Source organism: Lagopus muta, chromosome Z (assembly GCF_023343835.1).
Source record: "Lagopus muta isolate bLagMut1 chromosome Z, bLagMut1 primary, whole genome shotgun sequence".
In the NCBI taxonomy this organism is placed as follows: domain Eukaryota; kingdom Metazoa; phylum Chordata; class Aves; order Galliformes; family Phasianidae; genus Lagopus; species Lagopus muta.
Window position 1 is genome coordinate 23,106,890 of NC_064472.1, and position 10,248 is coordinate 23,117,137.

General features: G+C 38.9%; 1 protein-coding gene across 2 annotated transcripts in view; it reads right to left on the reverse strand.

Annotated features, from left to right (window-relative positions):
• The window catches only part of TENT2 (terminal nucleotidyltransferase 2), a 41,106-nt gene extending 30,990 nt beyond the window's left edge, over window positions 1–10,116 (reverse strand). Inside the window, exons 1-9 of one of the 2 annotated variants that reach the window (XM_048931170.1) lie at window positions 10,005–10,116; window positions 9,753–9,840; window positions 9,014–9,088; window positions 7,604–7,790; window positions 7,155–7,280; window positions 4,773–5,016; window positions 3,737–3,851; window positions 3,526–3,617; window positions 2,542–2,608 (exon numbers count right to left, since the gene is read on the reverse strand). In XM_048931170.1, the coding sequence (XP_048787127.1) occupies window positions 2,542–2,608; window positions 3,526–3,617; window positions 3,737–3,851; window positions 4,773–5,016; window positions 7,155–7,280; window positions 7,604–7,755 (796 nt within the window). In that variant the 5' untranslated portion in view covers window positions 7,756–7,790; window positions 9,014–9,088; window positions 9,753–9,840; window positions 10,005–10,116. Of the gene's footprint in view, window positions 1–2,541; window positions 2,609–3,525; window positions 3,618–3,736; window positions 3,852–4,772; window positions 5,017–7,154; window positions 7,281–7,603; window positions 7,791–9,013; window positions 9,089–9,752 lie in introns of both variants that reach the window. The other variant, XM_048931171.1, reaches the window with a different exon arrangement.
• Window positions 10,117–10,248: the final 132 nt, after the last annotated feature.

Genomic DNA, 10,248 nt, shown 5'->3' on the forward strand with positions numbered 1-10,248 from the left:
TTCGAAGAGGGTAATAGCAGAAGAAAAACTTTCAGGGACTGTTGTCCCTGAAGGACAGGAATGTCCTTCATTCTGTTCTGTTAGCAGTACCCTGGAAAACAAACTTGTTTTTGTCTAAAACTCTCTCAAACATCTTTTGAAGGAAAAAAAAAGAGACAGTGAGAAAGTAAGTGCTCCTTTTCTGGCCTCTGAAAACAAACTAATTTATCACTGTATTTCTCAGCAGTGGAAATTACTTGTATTACTTGCAAGTGTACCAGTCTAAGCTCTGGACTACTTAAACAACAATCAGTACAAAATAGCAATAATAAGTAATTAAATATCAGATGCCTGTGCTAAGACAAACACGTCTGCTCTTCAAGTAAGCTCCTGAAGAACAGGTTGAAAGATTATAGAATCATGGAATGTCAGGGATTGGAATGGACCTTGAAAGATCACCTAGTTCAACCCCCCTGCTAGAGTAGGAACACCTATATCAGGTCACACAGGAACTCATCCAGGAGGATTCTGAATGCCTCCAGAAAAGAGAACCCTACAACCTCTCTGAGCAGCCTATTCCTGTGTTCTGTTATCCTCACAGTAAAGAAGTTTTTTCATGTTTATGTGAAACCTCATACATTCCAGCTTACATCCACTGCTCTTTATCCTTTCTTTGGATGTCACTGAGAAGATCCTGGCTCCATCCTCCTGACACTCACTCCTTACATACGTAAAAACATTACTGATGTCATCTCTGTCTCCACTTCCCCAAGCTAAAGAGACCCAGCTCCCTCAGCCTTTCCTTGTAAGGGAGATGCTCCACTCCCTTAATCATCTTTGTGGCTCTGCACGGGATTCTCTCAAGCAGTTCCCTATCTTTCTTGAACTGAGGGCTCCAGAACTGGACACAACACTGCAGATGCAATCTCACCGGGGCAGAGTGTAGGGGAAGGAGAACCGCTCTCAGCTACTAACCACACCCTTTCTGCTACACCCCAGGATGCCACTGGGCTTCTAGGCCATATATGCACATCTGCCTGTAAAGAAATTCTGAAGTCTGCACAAAGATTTACAGTTCCTATTGCCATTGCAGGAGTAAGTAGTGCCATCAAAGACTGTATCACAAGACTGAGAACTAGAGGGACAGTCACTGGTAATAGTAAATGACATGATTTTTAATATTTATTAATATTAATTAATATAAAATTATAAAATTAATATAAAATTAATATAAATATTTAATATTTTTAATAATTCAAGTAGTGGTATAAAACCCTAGAATAAAAGAATCATTAACTTTGGAAAAGACCTCTAAGATCATCTAATCCAACCGTCCACCTACCACCAATACAGCCCACTAAACCATGTTCTTAATTCAACATCTGCATGTTTGTCGAACATCTCCACAGACGGTGACTCAAGGACCTCCCTGGGCAGCCTTTTTCAAGTTCTTCCTAATACCCAACCTGCACCTCTTCTGGCTCAACCTAAGGCCATCCCCTTTCCTGTCACTAGTTATAAAAAGAAAAGAGGCTGACCCCACTTCACCACAACCTCCCTTCAGAGGAGAGGGCTCCCCTGAGACTAAACAATTCCTGCTCCCTCAGCTACTCCCCGTAAGGCTTATGCTCCACACCCCCGACAGCTCTGTTGCTCTTCTCTGAACATGCTTCAGGGCCTCCATGTCTTTCTTGTAATGAAGGACCCAAAACTGAACACAATACTCAACTCAATACACTACAGCTGAATGAATTCAGGGGGAGGATCACCTCCCGTGCCTGCTGGCTGTATTATTTCCGAAACAAGACAAGATGCCACAGGCTTTCTTGGCCACCTGGGCATACTACTACCTCACATTGAGCCAAGTGTTGACCTACACCCCTAAGTCCTTTTCCTCTGCACAGTCTTCCAGTCACTCTGCTCCAAGCCTGTAGTGTTGCAAAACCTCTTTCATGCAGGAGGCATTTACTTTTAGGTCAAGAAAAACCCCATTTTCATCTGAAAGGACCCTGAACAAATCATATAAACCACAAATTGACTTATTCCTCCTATATGTCTTGGTACTGTTAACACTTAAATTTTCTTCTCTAGGCACCCTAGTTAACTATCTTACAGGTATCAAGACCACAAAGAAAAAACAAACAAAAAAACTTCACAGTGTTCTGCGAGTCACAGCTTACTTTACAAAATTCTTAAAGTTCCATCCACAGAAATGCAATGCATTCTAAAAAAGTATTAGTACACTAACAGAGGTTTCTAAAAAGGAAAAGCACTTTCCTCACATCTCCCTTTCCACTCCTAGATATGCTTCATGATGCAAAAATCATCTGAGATCCTGCCCATACTTGAAGCTTACTAATTTGGGGAGCAATATTTAGGCTTCTCTATTTACTACCTATCAGTGCCATCTCACACTGTGAGTAACATTAAGTATTTTTAACTTCAAATAATACTGTGATTATAAGCTTGACAACAGAAATGCAATTGAAATTGTTATAACAGTGCATCAAAACTTCTAAAAATGCCAATAGTCTTACCACCTCACTGTAGTCTGGAACTTACAAAGTTTAGTACTGAAGAGTTTTTGGACTAAGCTGAGTATATGCCTTGCTTCAGTCTTCTGATTCACCTGAAATATAATACTGAAGTTAAAGAAAAACATTGTTGTCTCCAATTTAAATTCCTTATCCTTATGCAACAAGCATGCTTTACTTCTCAAACTATGAAAAAATAAACAGCACAGAAAACATCCAACAATTCACACAGTAAGACACAGATATACCAACCAAGATATACCAAACAGATATATCAACACATTCATCATCACGTGTTCAGTGCAGTAAAAGTCAGATGAAACATACCCAATTTATATCCAATATGCTAAGTAACTATTACACATCCAGATATAGAACATGAAGGGGAACCAACCCCACCCATATAAAAATGTAATTTGTTTCCTTCCTTTTTGTTTATGCTCCAGTTGCCTCAATATAATGCTCTATTTAAGTGTTTTTTTTTTTGTTGTTCAACCAATTCTCTCAATTAAAATTTTACTTTTACAAAACTTCTTGTTATTTCGCACATCAAAATCCTTCTTACGCCTGCTCATTGAAATAGGTGACTAAGAAGCTAAATAATAAATGACAAAGTTGCACTTCTTAAAAGTAGTTCCTGCATCTAAAATGAATTCAGTGTTCTTTAGACAACCTTCTGAATAATCTCAGGCAACCTACTTCTGTTTTGCTCTCTCCATTTGTGAAATGAAGACAAAGCTCATTTTCAGAATACTTTGCCGGGTTAAAGAGTTTATAAGGTTAATTTAGTATGTGCAATGTTATGAGACCCACGAATCATAGCTATAATCAGTGCAAAAAGATGTTATCCAATCAAAAGAGTATTGACATTTTTCTTTCATTTTAGAAGCCAGCCTTATAAAAGCACATATGTTTTTAAATGTTATTGAATAAAAAGTGTTCAAGTTATTAGAGAGAGTGCATCTGATCAGACTTTAACTATACACATAAAAATATATATTTAATTACTTACTGGTTCTTCTTTAACCACCAGACATAAATCCCCATCACTTGTACGAGTGCCAAATCCATTCAGAGAGGACCCAACCAAAAAGAGCCTGCTACCTGTACAAAAAGAACCACAGGATAAAACCTAGTGTGACACGTCGTAGCTCAGAGTAAGGAAGAATTGTGAACCTCAACAACATTCAAACCAATATTAAGTAATCAAATTCAAAACATACATGGAAAAATTCGCTGAATTTCCCTCTGGAGTTCTGATCTGCAGAGCTCTTTTCTATTCAAATCACACGTCTGCTGTTGGCACGCTTGAAACAACTCCAAAACCTGCTGACTTAACTTGACACACATTCAAAAAGTAAAGATAAATGAAGTGAACATTCTTTCTTCTTGCAATCATAAGAAAAAACAGAAAACTGAGTTTAAAAAAATACAAGTCAGTATTGTTTCACATGATCTGTTCCATCATTTTAGTTCACTTAAATTCATCCTGAACATCTGCCCTGAAGAAATCATTGCTATTTTTATTTATGTATTTTAATTGTTCAACCATTATCTTCAGTCTGTCAAGGAAAAGCAGTCAAAGACCAAGAATATCTGCTGACTTAAATATCAACTGTTTGCCTAGAAGTAAGTAGGACAAAATGAAGTATTAAAACTGACTTATCTTGGCATCATTATTTTGCACAGTGCCAATGATTAAAGAACTAATCAGATCTCTAGTGAAAACAGATACTAACTGATCCTCTTCATCCACCACCATTATATGCATTAATAAACAGACATAAATATTAAAATAAATCTTCTGTCATGTTGGTGCAGATAAAACATTAACACCGACTAAACAAAAGCTTTTGTTTTTTTATTAAAAAAAGAAGAAATGAGCTTCTCTGATGTTACTCGATTTTATCAGAATTCTCCCTGCTCCCATATCCTTTGACTAATGAACTCTTCTTCCTTCTTTCCTTCTCTTCCTTCCTTCCAACTTCTGCTGTTTCTAAAACTGACATGTAGACATCCTCAATGTCAAAAGCAAACAGCTTACACAAACAACAGGTAGACTATCGAAAAATGTTTCAAATGCCAAAGATCTCAGTGGCAGCTACAGTTGTTGATATTCCTTCTAAGGACAGCTCAGCATCTGAGACATTGTGACAATGTTAAAGAATCTTTGTGAAATTTTTTTTGGCCCACCTCAGCAACTCTGTATCCTGCATATGCAGAAGGTAGATACCAAACACGGTCACAGACAGACAATACCTTATCTTTGGCCAGAGGAAGTGTTGTTTCTGTAACGTCCGGAAATGAAATATCTTGCAATCGAGGAACACGTATACTTAAATCTGGTACATAACACACACTGAACAATGGAGATGATCCTGAAAACAAACATGCACTTTCTTCTGTTGAAGGCACTGCTTGGTTAACCGCAGGTGTTTCACGGCGAGGTGAACGATATCGCTGTCTTTTGACATCATATGGAACACTTTGTTCACTTAGTCTCCTAAAGAAAAAAAAGGAAAAAAAAAAGTATTTTGCAAGCTTTTTTGCAAGCTTCAACCTATGACTAAAGAGCAGTATTTACTGCAAAGAACAAACACTAATGATTAACTACATGACTGTTTCACTCTTTTACACAGCGGACAGTATGTCCATCCTAAGTTTCAGGGGAAATTAACCTGAAATGAGAAGATGGAACACAGAATGGCAGAAGTGCAGCTTCCATTTAAGTGAACTGACGCTACCACTTACCAAAAGTACTTACACTAACCAGCTGAAACTAAACGTCAAGCTTAGTTAGGCAGGGTGGCTAGGAAAGATGAATGTTGATCATGCTATTTTTGTGACCATCTACTTCTTACTTTTTGTAAAATATATTTAAAAGAAATTTGCACTTAATCTGTGTAAAAGAAGTGCAACGAGGAAATTCTGCGCATCCTGAATACTCAGGAGGTTAATAGGTTAATAAAGAGGTTAATAAAATCTGTATTGGGAAGGGGAGGAAAAAAAACTCAACCAAACAACCAACACAAATGTAGCATATGTCAGTGCAGGCTTAGATTATAGACAGTAAAATGTCATCCAGGCAAAAAAAGAAACACTTTTTTTTTTTGACAAATCAAACTAATGATACTAGTTAGCCATACCTAAAACTAACATTTTATTTTCAAACACAAACTTGTAAATTTCCCCCGTAATTCACCGTCACAGGAATTTGTCTATCTTTAAGAACACAGTGATCTTAACAGAAAGTCCCTTTGCATCTGAAAGTTGATTGAGGTTTGAATATTGTGAACTACCCACAGAAAAGTAAATACAAGGACATTCAACTTTTATGCACCTAGTATTGCATATAAGCTAACTAGCACAATAGTGTTCACGTACTAAGTAAAAAGCCAACATGAAATCAAGCGTACTCGTGTCAATGAATTAAGAATCAGTGAAACTGGAATTACTTCTTGCTATCAGAAAAGCTGGCAGCAATGTAGTCTAGGGACCAGGACAGGTAGTATTATCAATGAAATACAAAATTCTACTTAAGAGACCTCAAATTATCATTTCAGTTTTCAAGTGTGAGAGAAGTTCTGGTAACATTCCCTACCCTCAGTTTTAAAGGAACTTACAGTGTGATGTTAAATCCAAACATGAGACTGTTTCAACAGAAATAGCTTAAGAAGAGTCAACTTGAGATCTAAGGATTAACTACTTGTCTGCAAATCTTTTAATGCGACACAGCTTTTCAAGAGGAAAAAAGCATGCGTGCAGCAGCATGAAACCAGGAACATCTCTAGTTCACGCAATGCCTATATGCTCAATTACAGTTAAACACCATGTTTTCATATACAGTTCCTTTCTGTTAAAAACCTGGTTGAGAAACTGCATATAGGAAATAAATATGAAGAAAGATTACGACATTTGCTCTGTATCAGATGATTCACGAAATTGTTAAGAAGTGTGCTAACATGTATCGACTACTATTTCAGAACTCCTAAGGAAGATAAGTAATCTTTTTCTAAAATGCCAAGAGAAAACCATGCTCACATCTGAAATTCCTTTCCTTCTTGCAGCTGAAGAAACAAAATTACCTACATTTGTTTTTTGAGAAGCAGGCAAATTGTTTCCATACAAATTGTTTCCTCCTAAAAACCCACAAAACTTAAATACGAAGTCCTAAATTCAGACACCAAAAGCCAAAACACTGCATAATTAAGAAAAACAGAATAAACATTTACTGTTTCCACAAACACTGCACAGTTTTAACTTGCAAATATACAGAAGAGAACACTCACTGACACAAATCCTCCCATACTCAAGCATACAAAGAATATAAGCTATCAAGGCATAAAAAGAAAATGCACAAGTCACAGTTCCATAAGGCCACAACTGCTGGAAAGATAACTACATGTACCAAGCCACTTATGAGGACTAAAATTCTAAACAGCATATACAAGAATGTTTTGAAGTTCCATGACATGGAGGTGAGGGGAAGGGAGGGAAGAAAATCATCAGTTCTGTTCAATATTCACAAATTTTCTAACTAAATGCAACTTGAACAAAAAAATTAGCATTGAATAAACTTTGTCACATGCTCAGTACAACCAGAATTAACTGCACGCCCACCCGCTTCCCCATCCATCTTACTTTTTTCCTCGGAATGTTGGGGAAGGAGCAGACGTATTCACTGGACTGCCATTTCCATAAGTCAATGGTTGCGGTGTACGAGCCAGTGCAGTCACAAGGTTCCCACCCAACGAAGCCCTGGAAAGACTACAGTCTATAACTGTTATTCACATAATGACTAAAACATGACTAAAACTCTTTATGAATTGCTTATTTTGCTCTGTATTATTAACTGATGCAATGGCACCTTGCACAGTACACACAACACGGCAGAGCACTAAAACTTGTAAATCAGTGCAAGAAATTATACAGCTCTGTTTTACATGTGGCACACTCCAATCTTTAAGTCTAACAAAGTTTAATGTTAAAAACACTAAAAAATATTCCCCCCAAATAGAAATACTTCTTTCAAAAGACAGTTAACAGTACTCATCAATTCAATCTCCAATAACAAATTTTACTATACTTACATTGCATTCTGAAAGTTAACATGAGCATTAATAATCTGCTGGTGGGAGAGAACAGGTCGTACGTTTAAAGGAACCTTATTGAGGAAATTATTCTGTTGTAGATGTTTAGGAGGAAAGGGTGGACGACCCAAGTTGGAGGAGTTTGGGAACATGCTCCTTTGCTAAAGGTGAACATGTATCCTTTTACCTTCAAGAAAAGCAAATAAACAAATGTAAATAGGCAACAAATAAGAGTTACCTCCTAAACTTTAGAGTTTAAAACTCTGCATTATTTAGAATATTTTTCTATCTACTGCTTAAGAAAATTATGATTGCACGCTGCAAAGGAGCTGCATCTCCTTTCAGGACAAGATGGAAAAATAAAAACACTGTATTTTCCAAGTTTCACAATTACTATCTATTTATTTTAAAATTTGCTTTTTTGTTTGCTCCCCTCCACTTTACTCTTAATTTTAGAAAAAAAATCCATGAAACAAAATTTAAGATTTATAATCTCAAGGAAAAATAATTTATTTGAATGGAAAGTGTTTCATAATCCAATTATTCAAAAACAATGTTTATAACATACTCCATCATAAGACCATGCAGATGCTGCTGATCACCAAGCATAAGCAAAATTAGCTTTTTTGCATGATATTCAAAGAAGCTGCAGAAAGATAACAGCAATTGGAAAGTAATCTACTAATACTTTAAATATATAACATCGCTTTATACATATGTTTATATAGTGGATTCCATAACAGTAAAGTTAATTTTTTCTTTTAAATTTAAAATTTATTCTGGCACAATTGACTGCTATTTGCATGGACTATGCTTTAACAGAACTACTGAAGGAATCTTTGTCTGTGTAACACGTTCAACTGCTGATGAATTACAGATCCTCAGTACTGCACTGTAGGTTCAACTTTTAAGATGGCAACAACAAAAACTCAGAATTTACAACTCAAGACTAGATGATATGATTTTAAATACCAATTATTAATACTCTATACCTCTCTCAGCTACAGTGAAAACTTGGTATAATTTTGAGGTTTCTTCGATTATTGGTTTTGTTTTGTATTTTTTTTTCTCCCCTTGGAGCTCATTTAAGAACCTTACAAACAAGGAGAAGTTTATTAAACATTTAAACATTCAAAAATCAGAAGAGTAATGGCAGTGTTTCCCTAATTATTGTATCAAAACCTTCTGCCTAACCAATGCCATAGTAATGCAACTGCAAGAAGTATTACACAGTATCTAAGTTTGCGATAAAATACCACTTCTAGGTTCTCTTAATTATCAAACTAATCACTGTATTAACAGTCACATTAGTAGCTATTCTGTCACAGCATGAAATAAAACCAGTTATTTCTAGTTTCACTGTAGTAAGGTGACACATTTGCCACAGTCTTGACCTCATCTTTCACCTACCACTGCAAAATGTCTTTGTGTTCCGGCCTCCTCAGACAGCTCTGGCAGATGGTGCAAGCAGCATTAGCACAGAACCTATGCAAAACAAGTGCAAGGAGTTTATTTGTGCACAGCTCCTGCGACGAAAGGCCACTTGTCCTTCTCTCCCTCTCCCACTGCTCCCTGTTACCTGACATTTGTATGTAGTCTTAATGACACTTAAGCCTCAAACCCGTGGAAAAGTACAAACAAAACATGCATCAAACTTGCGTTAAGAGAGGAAACAGACTCAGTAAGGATTACAGTGAGAAATGTGTAATTTGTTAATGGAGGGACTTAATCTTCACAGATGCAAGTCCCATAAACACTCCTATTTCCACAGACAGCAGCTTAACAACAGGTAGCACCCCACACCTCTCTCTGATCTCCTCAGGTGCTTCTACAGCATTAAATATGCTGTACAGAAGGTGACAGATATATTCGATCAGCAACTTAGCAGAACCTCGCATCACAACTGAGGATATAGCTGTTACAGCAACAGGTTTTCCATTTTTAGACTGCAAATAGCAGAGAGGGAAACTACAGAAAGGGGGGAAGGGACAGAGAGAGAGGGGGGAACCAAAAGCAGTGAAGCAGTTTCCCTGACTCGGAACCCGACGAGCAGTGAAGCAGTTTCCCTCAGTCGAAGCTCGGCACAACGCAGTACCTCCGCTGCCCCACAGGAGCTGCGGCTGCACTTAGGCGGCTCTCCGGACAGTACCTCGACTGAGACGGCGGGGTGCTTCAGGAGCACTGCAGCTCAGGCTCGGTCCCTCAGAGGGGCACTTCCTTCAGACAAGCGCGTGCTTCTGCGGGAGGTAAACAAGGGACTGCCGGCACTCCTCCTCAGCGAGCGAGCCCGAAGGCCCGGCCGCGAGGCCCTTCCACCGCCCGGCCCAGGTCCGGCTCCGCCACGACACGAGCCCCGCCGGCACGCTCACGTCGGGCTCGGGCAGTGACCCGCAGCACCCACCTCGACCGCGTTTCGCAGACGGCCGAGCACGACACAACCGGAAACGGGCGGTCAGCCCCCTCGCCGGGCGCGAGCCCTCACCCGGATCCACACCCGGCGGCCGGAAGAGCCAGGGCCGCCGGCCCTCCCCAGCCGGCGCATGCGCTGTCGCCAGTCACGGGTAGCCGGTAGCGGCGGTGGCGGCGGGGCGTCGCCGTGGGGTGGCGGCGGGGCGTCGCCGTGGGGTTGCGGCTCAGCTCCTGGC